The 16,239-nt window shown below is 43.3% G+C and overlaps 1 protein-coding gene across 1 annotated transcript in view; it reads right to left on the bottom strand.

The window, feature by feature from the left end:
• Pgr (progesterone receptor) overlaps positions 1-15,496 on the bottom strand; it is a 67,997-nt gene extending 52,501 nt beyond the window's left edge. Inside the window, exons 1-2 of the mRNA XM_020166609.2 lie at positions 13,092-15,496; positions 11,686-11,837 (exon numbers count right to left, since the gene is read on the bottom strand). Of these exons, the coding sequence (XP_020022198.1) occupies positions 11,686-11,837; positions 13,092-14,713 (1,774 nt within the window). The 5' untranslated portion in view covers positions 14,714-15,496. The remainder of the gene's footprint in view (positions 1-11,685; positions 11,838-13,091) is intronic.
• Between the last annotated feature and the right edge of the window lie 743 nt (positions 15,497-16,239).

The following is a 16,239-nucleotide window of genomic DNA, read 5'->3' as shown; positions in this document are numbered from 1 at the left end:
CAGCTCCTGTATCTCACTCTAGAATGTTGTCAAGCCTCACCCCAGAAATCCCAATTATGCTCAAGTTTCAGAAAAAACAAAGTTCTTCAGTGAATGTTGGGCACATTCCTAAGCTCTTATGTAAAATTATATGTTGTCTTCACCTAAGAAAAACAACTTACCTTGATAGAATTCTTACCCATCCACCATTTATTATTTCAAAGAGGAGGTCTAATGTTAGGTCAGTTTTTATTTAAGCCAGGATGTTTGGGTCCTATTAAAATTCATGTAGTGTGTTTTCTTTTTAAGGAAGGTTAAATTTTTTCCCAATATATGCAAAGGTTATCATTTTAAATTAAAATTTCCCAAAACTCAGTGATTTCTTTTGATCTACAAAGTAAAATCTTTATTTAATTCTTAGACTTACATCTGTTATCCAAGTTCTACTACCAATTAGCTATATGACCTTGAATAAATTATTTAACTTCTTGGAGTTTCACTTTCTTCATCTATAAAATAAGAGTTCAATCCTTGTTTGAAACTTTACAATAATGTACCTAAAACCTGAAGCACCATGGCAGACATGGTAGTAATTACGACAGTTCACGTACCAACATTGTACAACACTGTCCCACAGCTCATGGTACTGTGTAGAAAAGACCTCAGAAGCTTCTTTTCTATAACCAATGGACACTCTTCCTGGATTTGTTTTTTGTTTTTTTGGTTTCTTCTTCAGAAACACTATTTAATAGGTTAGGTATCTACTCTCAGATCTTCACATTTATTGTCAAACTATAGCGATAATACCATACACTCCAGAGTCAGACGTTCACTTAAACTGAGTTCCATCAATGTCTACACCATGAGAAAACCACATCTTCAGTCTGTTTCTGATAAAGATCAACCCTATGCAAGGCTGCTATATTGATTACATGAGCTAAATGGGAGACATGTTATCACAATGACTGGTACACAGTAAAAACAGTAAGCCATGGCTTGTGGTGTTCTGTTTGCTCTATTCCCATTATTCTTAAGTAACCCCTCAAATATGAACTCTACATAACTAGTCTTACTTTGTGCTCTTTATGGCTTGTAATATGGACTTTTAACTCCACTGTTACAGTTTGGATGTGCATGTAAATATTTTTATCTCAGCCAGGCCAATGTTTTCGTATCATGTGACATCCACCTTGTTTCTCAGACACTGTTCTCTTTTAGAAGAACCTGGAGTGATAGAAATGAGACCATGAAGAGGCTGTTGTGATAAATCCAAAGGATATAATGGTGACTTGCACTAAAGTTGTCAGGGGAGGTGGTGGAGGGTGTCAGGTTCTGGATATATTCTGAAGGGAGCCAAGCAGTTTATAGAAGTGTACTTAGCGGTACATTCCAATGTTTTGCTGTTATTTTAACCATTCCAAATTATTTGTTCTTCTTTCAAGCCTAAAATTCTTTCTTTCTGTGGGTCAACTTGTCATCTATGCTTCCTTAAGATAGCTCTACTGTTATTTTTCTAAACAAAGCAGTACCTCTCCTTCTTCTCCATACTGTCTCCTAATTATTCTTCTACCTTACAAAATACCAAATTATATGCAGCATCTAACTAGTTACACCTGACACTGGTAATTATGGTCAGTAGGGAATGTAGAGAGCTATGCATTACATACAAAGTTTAGAGAAAACACACAAGTTGTTTGACCACATGTACTAGTGATAAAGGAGTTTGAAACATCCAAGAAATACAAAAAAATTTTAAAACTATGTCAACAAAGTGGCTTAAATCATTGTGCCCCTCTGATGCAAGATGACAACTTTTTGCACACATGTGGACAGTTGATACTTTGCCTCATTTTTTATGCAGGTTATTATTTTTTCCATAACATAGTAACCCTGAATCTGTCAATGTTCAGCTTCGTTATTTTGTGCACACTTAGACATATCAGGTGACTTATGACTATGTTCTAATTCTCCAGAGTTTCTGTAGCTCACCTGAAATTGGCTTGTAAAATGTGGAATTATATGCATAATTGAATAACATTTTCCTGATTGTCATTTAGGTCTACAGCCCAAATATATAAGTTGACTACGATCAGCCTTTAAAGTCTTTTCTGATAAATCTCTTAATCTATGGTCACCAGAGCCATCATTTCAAACACAGTGCCAAACGCTATGGTACAGAGAAAGCAATTTACTTATTGACTTTGGAGCTGGGCAGAATTGGGTTTGACTACTAGCTCCACTATGAACTGGCTGCATGATCTTAGGGAGGTTACTTTCCTTCCCTGTTTTAATTCTTAATCTGAAAAGAGAGGATGGTAGTAACTTCTTCTTCCTCCTCCTTCTTTTTTCTTCTTCTCTTTTTCTCCTCCTCTCCCTCCTTCTTCTTTTTGGCATTCCAGTGCTTGCTAGGCTGGTGCTCTATCACTTGAGCCACAACCCCAGCTCTTTTTTGCTTTTTAGTTATTTTTCAGACAGGGTCTTACATTTTTACCTGGGGCTAGCCTCAGATAGTGATCCTCCTGCCTCTGCCTCCCACATACCTAAGATTACAGTTGCACATTACCAAGCACAGCTTGTATATTGAAGTGGGGGGCAGGTCTCACTAACTTTTTGCCCAGGTTAGTATCAAACTCCAGTAGCCTCCTAAATATCTTGGATTACAGGCATATGCCCAGGCACTAGATTGGTAGCTACTTCTTAAATAACTGAGAACTGAAGGAGATAATGGATACAGTATATGCATCTAATTAGGAGGACACAATAGTGTTAGCCCCACCCTCTCCAAACAACCTTCACATTTTTTGTACTTCTTTGTGAAAAAGGAACATTTTTGGTTGGGGCAATAGCCCACTCACTTTCTTTTAACTTCCCTGTTTTAGGAAAGGACTGTCCTTTCAGTCTTTTCAGCAAAGGACTGAAAGTCACCTTCCCCACACCCGAGAGTGTTTTAAGTAATCTTAGGTCTGGCCTCAGTGGCATGCCTTTCTACCCATCTGCCCTCCTAGAATTAATTTTCTCAGAGACCTAACTGACCATGCCTCCCCCCTCCCCCAGCTTAGTCTCCCCTCTGGATGAAGCAGGGGCTGTGCAGCTCATCGACAGTTTTCTGGACCCCTTTCCTTGGTATATCTGGTGTAAAGTTCAGCAATCTTCATCTTAAACCAGTACCAAGGTGATTCTGAGGCAAATGGTTTAAAGAATGAAAAAGAGCACTGGCTCACCAGGCAAAGTACAAAGTAGTCCAGGAGCAAACTCTCTTGGACTCATCAGTGAAGACTTCTTAGTCACACTACAGAGATATCAGGTAGGAGACTACATATTAAGTCTGGAGTTCAGGGGAAAGGGCTGGAGCTGGAGATAGAAAACTGGGCTGGAGTGATGGAAGATGTACCTGAAGTCATGGACTGAATTAGATCACCAAGGAAGTAAGTCCAACGAAGGGTTCCAAATACCGAGCACCTGTCCCTTGGGTGTTAAAAGCTAGAGGAGGAGTTTAGTGGTTGGGAGCCAGTGAGGAAATTAAGAGAGTGTAGTGTCCTGGACGCCAAGTGGAACAAAGCATTCCAAGGTAGGTGGACCCATCGACTGGCAAATGTACCAAAAAGTCCAGTACATGGCACTGAGAATTGCTCATCAGACTTAACAATGATGTAACCATGGCAACAGAAGTTTTAATGGATTGGCAGAATCAAAAAAAAAAATGGATTGGATTAGGATTAGGAGAGACTGGGAGAAGAAAACCCAGAAGAGTTTTGAAGCAAAATGGGGAGAAAAATGGCTGTTGGTTGAGTAAAATCAACAGGAATATTTTGGTGGTAATTTTTAATAGCATGTGTGCCTGCTGATAGGAATGATCCAGTGGAGAAGGAAATTGAGATTTAAGGGGAAAGGGGAGCATAGCCAGTGCCTGTCCTGGAGTGGGCAGGAGTAGCCTGCCTCCAGTGCAAGAGCAGGGGTGGTTGGCCGGAGGAGGGGAGCGATCACTAGGGCAGATGGAAAAGTAGAGTGTGAGTTAAATGCCAAGTGAGCACAAAAGTACACCCCAAAACTTCAGGAGGTTTTCTCAGAAAATTAGGAAGCAAGGTCATCAGCTGACTGTGAGGGCGGGAGGGTGTAGGAAGGCTGAGCAGAGGAGAAGGTGGAAGAGAGTCACCCAGACACCATGGAGAATGAGGGGCTCATTGTGGGGCAGATGACTAAGTCAAGACACTTGTTTTTCAGTCCTCCCCCCCAGTGTGGTTCCCTCCCCCAACCCTGCAGAAATTCAGCTAGCAAATTTCAATCCATTTTCATTACAAATAATTAGGATAAGGGATACTACAAAATAGATAAGACATGTCATGATCAGGAGAGAAGGTTCTCTGGCTCCAGCCTCAGCTGGATTTAATTTCTTTATGTCTTATGTAAAACACTTCACCAAATTACTGGCGTGTAATAAGTGTTCAATAAATGCCACAGTTATTATGAAGTATGTCCAGAACTTGACTACTAAAACTCCTTGGAAGATTAACATTTTAGAGAATCCTTTTTCCAAGTGTTTAACTGTGTTGCTGTGAAACATTTGACCTATTGTAATACTTTTGTAACAATAAAGTCTTCCCCCAAACATGTTTTTCAAAGTGCTCTGTACATAACAAAGATGTCTTTCAAAAGGGGATCACTTCCTTTTTCTCTGAAGAATACTGTCTGTAACTTGGAGAGGCTGATTATGGGTCCTGTCTGCTAAATATCTTCTAAGAAGCATACTACTGATTCACCTGTCCCCATAGAAGAGGTCAGCAATTTAGAACACATATCCTTCCATAAAGAAAAATGTGTTGCTCATTTTTAAAAAGTCTTTTTGTAAGTACATGCAGAAGAAAAACGACTATGCCTGGTAAAAGAGGTTTTCATTGTCGCACCTCACCATGTTGCAATCTTATCGTTAAGGTTCTACTGTACTTCCTGGGCCTTGTGCTAAAAATTAATCACATTTAATAAAGTGACACCTTGCAGGGCTTTGTTCACTTTAAGGCCTCCACCTGTCTGCAGAAATGCATTAACTTGTCTCTGGAGGAATTAGTAAAGAGATTCCATATGTGAAGTTACCTATAATCTCAACTTGAAATCATTTTTTTAACATCACAGCAACAACCCTATCAGTGTTTTGAAGTTTTTCTATAAAATATTTTTATAGCTCAGGAAGCAAATACTGTTAAGACTATTTTCTATACATTTTAGCTTTATTGATTGTTGAGAAGTTTTTTACACATATATTATTCAAACACAACCTAGCAACCATTAAAACTTTACACTAAATCATCTTGTGATAATGTAAGCTCAGAGAAAATGTACTTTCAAATGGCCCCTACCCTCCAGCTAGCTCCTATCTCAAAAGTGGAGAAGAGAGGGGAGCTGCATAGAGAAAAAGCAGCCAAACGCCAGTGGTCTTAATCCATGCCAGTCTCTCCAGGAGAGCTGGCATAAGTGAAGCCCACTAAGCAAGAGATTTCCCAGACTATCTGCCAAGGAGATCCAGAAGCTTCTGTAGTGATGCTTCAGCATGGTACAGAACAATATATAGCTGGGACCAGATGGATTTTTGAGCTGATCCATGGACCCCTGAGCCCTTAAGTCACCACATTGCAAACTAGTCCAGTTATTTTGCTAGCCTCACAGTCATGCAGCCTCACATATGCTGAACTGATTTCTTTCAGTGACAGCCTTCATTGAATTACATCAATGATGGCAGTATCTCACTGCAACTTAAACCAAGACAAATGAAACTCTCTTGTTTCTTCTGTCTAGAAAACCATCAGCACTGTAATTGTTCCTTCTATGTCGTTCCTTACATCTTCAGCAGTGCTTTCTGTGTGCTTTCCCAGAGAATTTGCTGAATGCAATTAGCTTGTCTGCCACCAACCTCCTTTACATGTATTATTTCAGCCATTTGTACTATGGTAGGAAGAGCAAGAACTTGTGTACATGGATTTTTAATCTGCTCTTATTGCTTAAGGACCCTCAAAGGAAGCTATGTTTTTCATTAGGTTAAGTGAAACTTGTGTCACATGACCATAACTGTTAGCAGAAAAAAAATCATAGCAGTTTGCCATCAGGTTTTGAACACTAAGTTGTCTTAGTCCATTATGGCTGCTATAGCAAAATACAATAAATTAGGTGGCTAATAAACAGTAAAAACTTATTTCTCACTGCTCTGGAGGTTAGAAGTCCAAGAAGAAGGCACTGGCACATTTTGTGTCTGATAAGGGCCTGTTTCCTTGTTCACATATGGCACCTTCTGTGTCATATGTCCTCAGACAGCGGAAGGGTTGTATTAACTCTTTGGGGTCTTTTCTATAGGACACTTACCCATCCATGAGGGTCATAAGGACTTATGAACTGCCCTTTGTGGGCCAGATGTGCTTAAAATGAAAAATTGTTTGCGCTTTAAAAAGATGATGTAGAGCAACATTTCATAAAAACATGTTCTTCTGCAGCAAAATGTGCAAATATTCATATCAACTACAAACCTCCTTATGTGAGCTCAGATCAGGTTTGGCTACCAAATGAATCCAAGTCGGTTCAGGTATTGTTGACAAGAGGGTACAACAGAACTTGATGTTTGAAGAGCTCTGTGCATTCTGAAGAGAGTGAGGGAGGAATTACAGTCCTATGTTTGTTCTTGGCTCCTTAATTCATGATGCAAGGCAATCTCACTACAAGTTTGTCCACCACATGTTTCATTCTTTGTTGGTCACTTTCTACATTCTAGGGCATCTAAATGTCACATGGCACACGTAGCCACTAGGCAGCAGGAGGGAAGCAGATGCTGGCTAGGCTAGGCAGAATCAGTGTGAAGGGATGTCAGGTTCATGTTGCATTTTCCTCAGTATCTATGGGGCACTGGTTCCTGGACCTCCTAAAGATACTGAAACTCACAGCTGCCCAAATCCCTTACCTCAAGTGGCCTGGTATTCACGTACAACCTACAACACATCCTCCTGTGAGCTCTAACTCATGTCTAGGTGACTCATAAAACCTAATACTATGTAAATGCTGGGTAAATAGTTGTTATGCTGCATTGTTTTTAGGGACTAAAAAGTCTGTACATGTTCAGTAAAGGGGCACTTTTTAAAACATATCGTTGGCCCACTCTTGGTTGAATCTGCAGATATGGAACCTGTTAGTAGAGAGGGCCAACCATATTTAGAGAAAGAGATATAGCATCAGAAATTGGAAATCTGCATTGTACAAAGCAGTTTGATGTTTTTATACCTAGTAATATCAAATAGATGAAATGATTTTTCCCAGAATATTGTCATTGCTTACTTTTTCACATAATCACATATTTTAGAGATTTTTCTCATTTGCAATACAGACACCTCACTCACTCTTTCAAACATCACAGAGCTTATCATTACAATGGTGTGCCATAACTTATTAATGTCTTATTAACAGATATGTGGGCTATTTTCAATATCTCTGACATTTATTGCAAATTATGTAGTAATACACATTGTCCTAACTGTATGTCATCTTCGTCCAAAGACAGGTTTCTACAATTAGAATTCTTGGGACAAAGTAATGCCAAAAACACCAACAATGAAAAGACTAGCAGGATTTATCAGAGAGGGATGTAGGCCTTATTGACAATGGTTCAATTATTTTATTTTATTTTTGAGTTATCATACATTAATGATACGAAGGGATTTTATTTTGACAATTCCATACACACATACATATGGTGAACCTTGAACAAGGTTGCCCCTCCATGTTCATTTTAAAGGAGAGTGTATTATTGTGTCACTTGAGTAATTACAATTAAGTCCAAGAACTCAGAGGTCAGAGGAGAAGCCAGCAGTTCACACTGGCATGGATGTCTGATACCACTGTTTCCCCTCTGGTTCTTGCCATGTCTTACTTCACAGATTCTGAGGGAGCATTAATAATATGGGTACTCTACGAAACCAAATGTTGAACATATGACACCAAAAGCCATCTTTATAACAACTTGTTTTTCAGTACAGCACAGGCTTACTTCAATGGGTCATAACGCAAAACTGTTCACTCATGTTTAAATTTTGAACTGAGGAACCTGCAGCTTAAGAAGAAATGGGCCATAGAGTTGTGAGATGAAGTCTGGTGAATTACCACATAATTTGTTTTTAGGATAATGGGAAAACTCTCTGTTTTATAGTAAATTAAATTAAGTAAGATGAGTGGTAAAATGTCTTCTCAAAGTCCCAAATACTAATAACATAAATTATAATGGAAGGGATCATTGGATAATTTTATGGACCAGAAGAGATAGAAAACTCATTACAGACCACTAAAGACAGGAAACTAATTCACAGCATTGGTAATGAAAATCTGAAGGCTTACCGTTTCTCTTTCTGAAGCCATGACAAGGAGAACTGTGCTACTAAGTCAGTTTCCACTACAAGCCTAGGATACCACTGTCCTCAGCTATTGAAAAAACCACTTTTTTCATAAAAATATTTCATTTCTGACCAGTTACCTCTGTGGCCTCTTTATAAAGATGCCTAATTCTCTAGGTGTCCAAGCACTGAATAATCACTTACCCTATCTGTAATTAGTTATGTGCCTACTAATTGGTGAAATGCACCTCTCTCCCCAACACTAGAAACTTCACTAGTCAGTGAAGACAAGGCAGATCATTCTTATTTTATTGCTTTCCTTGGCACCTAACTTAGTGCTCGAACATGGCAGGTGCACAAAAAATTAATGCATGAATTAATGCAGTTAAGACAATGAATTCACAAATAATTAATATATAAACAAAAGAATGTGGATGTTATTACGATATAACTAACAATCCATCAATGGCTACATAGCCTGTGTTCTCTAAATTATACAATTTCAACTATATTACATTTGTTTGACCATAGTCCATCAAATGTTTTCACTACTAATGCTGCCACAGAGTGAACTGTCCAAAGAATAAGAGGGAGACATTATCAGTTATTAGGATTGGTTCATATAGCAAAATAGCTATTTATTGAATTCCTGCTACTTTCCTAGCACTGTGTATACAAAGATGAGCCAATGAGAAATGGTTCTTTCTTTTATCACATCAGGTCATTAGCCTGCATATGTAGGACTGGCAGGACATTATTACCTCATGTTCTTGAAAAGCATTAAGCAATTCCCAGTCACCCCATCCCTACATGTCTTGATAGAGGGATGCAATTGGCTACTCAACCAACTTTTTTGTCTAATATATTTCAAACAGTTCAGTTAGCTTAAGACAGGTCATTTCCCTCCACCCCTATATCCCAATTTCCTGAGTAATATCTTTTTCTCTACCTCTTCTCTCTTCTGTGTCACACCAAATTGAACCAGTTTTCCTGGGTGACTTTATAGGCTCTATAATCTCTCACTCCTAACTTGGAAGAGAGCTAAGGAAACTGGCTTTTAGCACTTGTCTCTGTCTTCTCATTACTGCCCTAAATGTGAAGTTAATATATGCATCCATTTATATCATACAATTCTCACCGACTGTGGTCTTACTTTGTCCTTTAGGATTCGCTTTTATCTTCCTAAATGTTTCAACACTTGGCAAACATGTTCGACTGCATTTCCCATTATGAGAAAGAGAGCATGGTGGGTGATAGCAGAGATATGGTGTCACACCATCTGGTTCAAATCCTGACTCTACCACTTCCTCACTACAATGAAAGAAGCTTAGCTTCCTCGGGTGAAGTGGGGGAGTAATAATACCTATTTCATAAGAATTAAATTAGTTGAACCTATAGCACACTTAAATACTCACTACCACATAATAAACATATTAGAATACCATTAGTATCCTTGGTAACATTAATTGGATATTAATTGTCGTGTACTAACTTGCAACTTCTGGCCATACTGGCATCCATATAGAGCTCTACCTTGCACCAGCTCATCACACAGCTCTGCTTTACTCCAGGATTTCCAACCTGGTATTTCTTCCCAAGTAAAAAGTTCTTCCATTCATCTTCCTCATCACTGGAAACTCCCAGAAAGAACCTCCTCTCTATTCACTTGCCTTCCACCCCCAATTCTCTTCCAGTTCACCCAAAAATTAGCAACCTAACTTCTCAACATGTAACTCTCAGTATTTCCTAATGTGACCTTCGACTCTTAGTCTAATCTTACTCTCTATACTCTTCTCTGAATGTATACACTAAGAAGTTCTCCTCAGTGCCTGGAGAACTTATTCATCCTTTAATCAAATTAAGTTCATATCTTCTAAGAAGTCATCCTTCATCATTCTAGAGCATATTAATTCCAGCCCATAACTGTGTGCCTTCTACCAAACATACAATCCACACAAACCTCATGAATTAGTCTTTTACCTAAGCATTTAATGAGCTTCTTCATTTAAATGTTTTTACATGTATGCATGTTACCCCCATTCCCCAACTCTACTATAAGCTCCTTAAAGGTAAAAGCAACAGCAATGGAAGCTGACCATAGGCTGGACATTCTTTTGAAGACCATATGTGCATGAGCCCATTTCATCTTTAGAGCAACCCTAAAAAGTATCTACTGTTATTAGTCTCCCTTTATACCTGAGGAAGAGGGGAGGCAAAGCCAGGGAAAGATGCCATCTTTCAATAGTGCCCCAACAATTCAAAATGCAATAAAGCAGAATACGTTCAGTGTTAGTGAAAGACATTCACCTTTCATGAAAAATACATTCTGAAAATATACAAAGCAAACATTTTTATGAAGAACTCCTTTGAAAGTCCCTTCAAAGTGAAAATTCTCCGCTCCCTCCTTTGCTACTTGTAAGTAGAAGCTCTCGAAATCAGAAAACTTCAGAAACAGTGAACAGAAGAGCTGACATTCAAATCCTTGGTGCCTTGTACAGGTGTGATCTCAGCACTGCACTTCAGCTTGTTATAAAATGCACTCATTTCTATTAAAATGTGAATGGTTTTTAAAAGTGCTTTTATGTTCAAATATAAATGCGTTTGGCTGCTTAGAGTTTGGCAAAGGTAGAAAGAGAAATTTAAAAGTGTCTTCTTTGAAACTAAAAAAATCTGAAATACATTATACTAGGCAATTCCAAATTGTTAAATAAAATGCCATTTAAATGATTTTTAAAATATGCACTTTTTACTTAAAGCAGAATACTTCTTTAGGAATTATATTATTGGGATATCCAAATAGTTAATTTGTTCTAAATAGTTTGTGCATATCCTTTTATAGACTTAAAATATACTAAACAAAAAGAGAATTAAAAAATTTTACTTAGAATTACCATTAAATGGGAGTATTAAGACAAAGTCAGATGGCAGATTTATAACTGCATCATACAGATGCATTTTTATATACATATATACATAATGTTATATATTTGTAACTGTGACAAATATGTGTTCTATATGAATATGAATGTATGCACACATATAAACACACACTACTACTGTTTTACTTTGGATCAAGATTTTAAAGTGCTACATATATATAATATATATATGAAACACAATACTAGTTGCTATACACTATCAGCACTGTCCTCAGCATCACTGTAACTTGTGTCTACCATTGAAAGTTAGTCAGTGTGAACTGTAATAGCTAACCACGGTCCTTCTTGTTAAAATGTCATCATGTATTTTAAGCCATTTCTTAGCAATGGTTAATTAAAATCTATGACATATCAGATGGTCTGCACTGGGAGTTAAACCAATAGCAAAGAATCAGGAAAACAGAGCCTACCTTCCATTGCCCTTTTAAAGAAGACCTTACAGCTCCCACAGGTAAGGACACCATAATGACAGCCCGATGCTTCATCACCACAGATTAAACAAATCTTCTGAGGTAAGGACTCAAAGCTGTACTGGGGGCTCTGGCTGGCTTCAGAATCCGGCCTTGAAATGCAAAACAAAATACTCCATTTATTTATTTTTAGCTGTACCACTATCTAGTAGGAAAGATTTCTTAAACTGGCATTGACTAGGTGAACTGTCTTACATATACACACTTCAAAGATGTGCAAACTAAGCTTGATATGGTAGACTACTGTACCTAGTAGACTTACAAATGATTACCCACTATTGTAACAACTGTTGTAAATGTCACAATGTACCCCCAGTACAACAATAAAATTTTTTTTAAAAACCAACACGAAAGAATAATAATTAGTGTAGCACCTGACCCTCAGGACAGCTAAAGTCAATCAGTTAAAAAGAAATCTTTTTACAGAACTCCTTGTACAGAGCAACTTAGTCTTCGAAGAATGATATACTGTGCCCTTCTTGTATGCAGGGTAACAGTAAGCAGGGTTTGGCTTTTGGAGCTCAACCAAACTTAGCACTGCTGTTGTTCTGAGGTTTGAAAACTCAGCCCTTTAATGATGGCTTATTTAATCAAGTCTATATGTACACGTGTGCATACGCCATTTCAAGGTATTGTTCAACACACTATCACTCTTTTACCTAAAAACAGTATGCAACACTTCAAACCAAGCATTCTTTTTTTTTCTTTCTTTCAGGTCCCATTCCTCACTATGTAAATTTAAATGTCCATGAAAAAAGTTGCAGGGGATCCCGGAAGCAGTATTAAAATAAGGTTCACTGCAGTCATGTTGTCTTAATCAGCAATTTAAAAACGCACTACACTTGAAATTAGCTTTCATCTTGCGGTTCAGATGAACCCTGAGATGTGAACCCAAATCCCTAAGGAGTTTCTATTTTCAGGTGTGCAGCCCCCCTTCCAGCCCCAGCCCCTCAGGGGGAACCTTGCCTTAGTTGCCCTGAAGTACAGATGTCTCTCCAGGCAACAGTCCTTCCCAGAAAGACACCTCTTACAAAAAGTCCCCACCTCTCATGGCGCCCCCTCCTGAGACCACCCTGGACCTAGTGTGACACCTGCATTTTCAAGTAGGCTTCGGAATGCGACAGCCCCACAAAGTTGTGTGGTTTTTCTTTTTTTGGGGGCCCCCAAATGTCACGCCCTGAGCCCCATTGTGTCCCCAAGGGAGCAAGGAGAAGAAGGGGCCACTGCCCTTGCGCTCGGCCCCGGTCGCCCACTCCCTCGCGGCCACCGTGGGCAGCAGCGCGGGGTGGTGCTGGCTGGGGACGGGGGGCGCGGGCCTGACCCTGGCCTGCGGGGCGCAGCCTCACCTCAGGTAGTTGAGATAGGGCGGGTAGACCTGCGGCAGGCTGTCCTTGAGCACCGCCGCCTGGTAGCCGAGCTGCGGGAGCCCGTTGAGGCCGAGCGGCGGGTAGAGCGCGGGGCCCGCCGCGGCGGCGGTGGCGGCGGTGGCCGCGGTGGCCGAGGGCAGGGCGTCGCGCGGGAGCAGGCAAGTGCCGGCCGCGGGGGGCTTGCAGGGCAGGGGCGCGAACGGGCCGGGCTGGGGCGCGGCGCCCTCGGCTTTGTACAGCATGCACTCCAGGGTGGAGCCCGGCGCGGACGCGGGGGACACCGAGGCAGTGGTGGCGGCGGGGCCGGCCACCGCCGCTTCCCCGGGTCGGGACGAGGACGCTCGCGGCGGCGGGGGCGGCGGCGGGAAATCCGGCAAGGCGGCGGGGTTGGCGCCGGCCACCAGGTAGGCGCGCGGGGAGCGCGCGGCCGCCTCCGCGCCTTCCTCCTCCTCCTTGATCTTCAGCGCCGCAGGCTGGAAGTCGCCGTACAGGGCGAACGCGTCGTCCTTGGGGTCGCCGTCGGACGGGTAGGCGCAGTCGGGGAAGTCGCCGCAGGGGACCGGGGTGGCCGAGGCCGAGCCCCGTGGCGGGACGAAGGCGCTGGTGGCCGCGGCGCCGCCGTCGTAGCCCTCGCCCTCCAGCAGCTGGCGGGTGCGGGCGGCCAGGAAGGCATGGTTGAGCGGCAGGATGGGCACGTGGATAAAATCCACCACTGCGGGGGCCAGCGGCGAGCGTCCGGGCGCCAGCGGCGCGTCCGGCTCCGCCACGGGGACCCTGGGCGCCGGAAAGCGCGGGTCTTCCTTGGGGACCAGGGCGACGCCTCCTGCGGCCGCTGCGGGCGCACTGGCTGCCACTCCTCCTGGGGCCCCCGGGCCCCCCAAGGCCCGCGCTCGGCCCTTCAGCAGCGAGCCCGCTGCGCCCTCGGACTCGGAGTCGTCGTCCTCGTCCACCTCCACGGCGGCGGGCGGGGACGGCTTGGCGGCCGCCCCGGGCCAGTGAGGGCTCCCGGAGGTGGGCAGCAGGAGCGGCCGCGACGGCGACAGGCCCCTGGGCAGCACCTTCTGGGCCGCTCCGGTCCCGGGGCTGTCGCAGGCCTTGCTCTCGGGCCGGCTCATGAGCAGGGGCAACACCCCCTTGGTAGCGGGGGCGCTGCGGGGCTCTTCCGGGAGCTCCGGGCCAAAGAGGCACCAGGGGCTGATGGCCTCACAGGCAGGAGGACTGGCGTGGCTCTGTCCAGGTCCCGAGGACGACAGGAGCGTGTCCAGGACACTGTCCAGCAGCCGACTGTCCTTTTCTGGGGCTCTGGGATTGCAGCTTCCTGCACCACCTGCTGTGGCTTCTACTCCGGAATAGGCGCGCTCCACTTCGGACAGCGACTGTCGCTCTGGCGCCTTTCCGTCCGGGGGGTCCTGTCCCTGGCAGGGCCGTGGGAAGAGCAGCCCGTCCAGGGAGGTGACCACGGGCGAGGCGTCCAAGGACTGGCTCCCAGGGAAGGCGCCTGAGTCCGTGCGACCCAGCAGGGGGGCTCCGACCTCGGCGGGGGAGGGCGCGCCTCGTGTCGCACGGGGAGCCCGGGGATCCTTTGCCTTCGGCTCGCTCATGACCACCGAACTCCCCTTTTCTCCTCCCCTGTCTCTAGGGAGGAGGGAAAGGGGCAGGAGGAGGGGGTGTCGGTAATATAGGGGCCGAGGGAGGAGAAAATGGGTGTTGGATTTGGCCGGACCCCGGGGATCTCCACCTCCTGAGTCGGGAGGGGCGGCGCTGGTCAGCTCCCGCCCTCGCCCTCCATCCTGGTCCGAGGTCGGTGGCGGTCCTTCTGTCCCTGTCCCCCGGCGGCGAGAGAGGAGAGCCAGGAAAGGTAGCAGTGGGAAACTGGTGACCTCACTGGAAGAGTTCTTCAGGACAGTTCTCGGCTGGCCGGCGTCTGTCCTTGGCCCGCAGTCAGTCCAGAGTGCTCACAAGTCCCCCGCAGGAGCGGCTGCAGCTGCGAAAGCACTTGATCTACACGCGGCGCTATCTCCCCAGTTTTTTGTTTGTTATTTTTTTCTGGGTGCAAAACCGGAGTGTAGGAAGCTGCCAGTCCTCGGATGCGTTTCTGCCCTTCTAGCTAAAACCCTTAGGCTAGCTGGACCCTTCAGTACAGCCCATTGTCCGTGGCACTTCTTTCTGCGGGCTCCCTGCAGCAGGCGACGATCCTCTCCAATTCTCTCAGGGTTCTAGAAAGTCTGGGAGGACCATCCTCCTCTGGTTGCAGGTTTCTTTCACTCAAATGCCAAGGGAAGCCAGTTGCCATTGACAGTGCTCTCTGCACTCCGGCATCCTGGCACATACAAATACTATCAGGCTTAGACTGGTCCCGCAGCTTTCTAACAAGCCTGCTGGCGCTAAGGATGCCCGCCCAAAGCCCCTCCCCGCACCAATTACGCACCAGACAGGAAACTTGGAGTCGGTATTACCACCCACTAGTCTGAACTCAGATTATCAGGTGCTCTGGAATGGAGCCTCATAAGCATATGATCTTGTGTACTAGTAATTAAGAATTATGCTAATCTAATTGTAAAAATGAATACTTCATTCTATTAGAAGCAAAATTGTAACCCTTCAGGACTGTAACTATTTAACATAGAGGAGATATTTAGTGGCATTATCTTTTGGAATAAATGTACCAAGGATGGTCTTAAATATTTTTCAAGTGATTCTCTCCTTGTGAATTGCATGAAAGTGAATGCTTTCAAATTTCTTATTACCAGCAGCACGTCGTACCCTTCTTGAATGGGCTCCAGTGTGACCTGTACTGGAAAGTTTGGATGTTCTGTGCACGCTTGATTTGTCCTAAGGAATGCAATTCCATTTTTAATAGGTATCACTCAGAAGCAAGGTTCCTTTAGCTACAATTTGTACCCTGTACCCTATCATAAGATCCCCAATAGAGATGTTGAATGGTATTTTCTTACCTTAATATTCTTATTCTTAAAAATAATTATTTTTGCACTTTTAGACTAAATCACCTCTAAATTTATGAAGACACTGCAATATGTATTGCAGCATATATTTCAGTTGCAGTCGTAAACTGACCATCTCTGTGTTAAGATCATTGACATCATCCTAAATATTCCCTGTTCAAAAC

This window comes from Castor canadensis, chromosome 2, assembly GCF_047511655.1.
Source record: "Castor canadensis chromosome 2, mCasCan1.hap1v2, whole genome shotgun sequence".
Taxonomy (NCBI): domain Eukaryota; kingdom Metazoa; phylum Chordata; class Mammalia; order Rodentia; family Castoridae; genus Castor; species Castor canadensis.
This window is presented reverse-complemented; position numbering and strand designations above follow the sequence as displayed.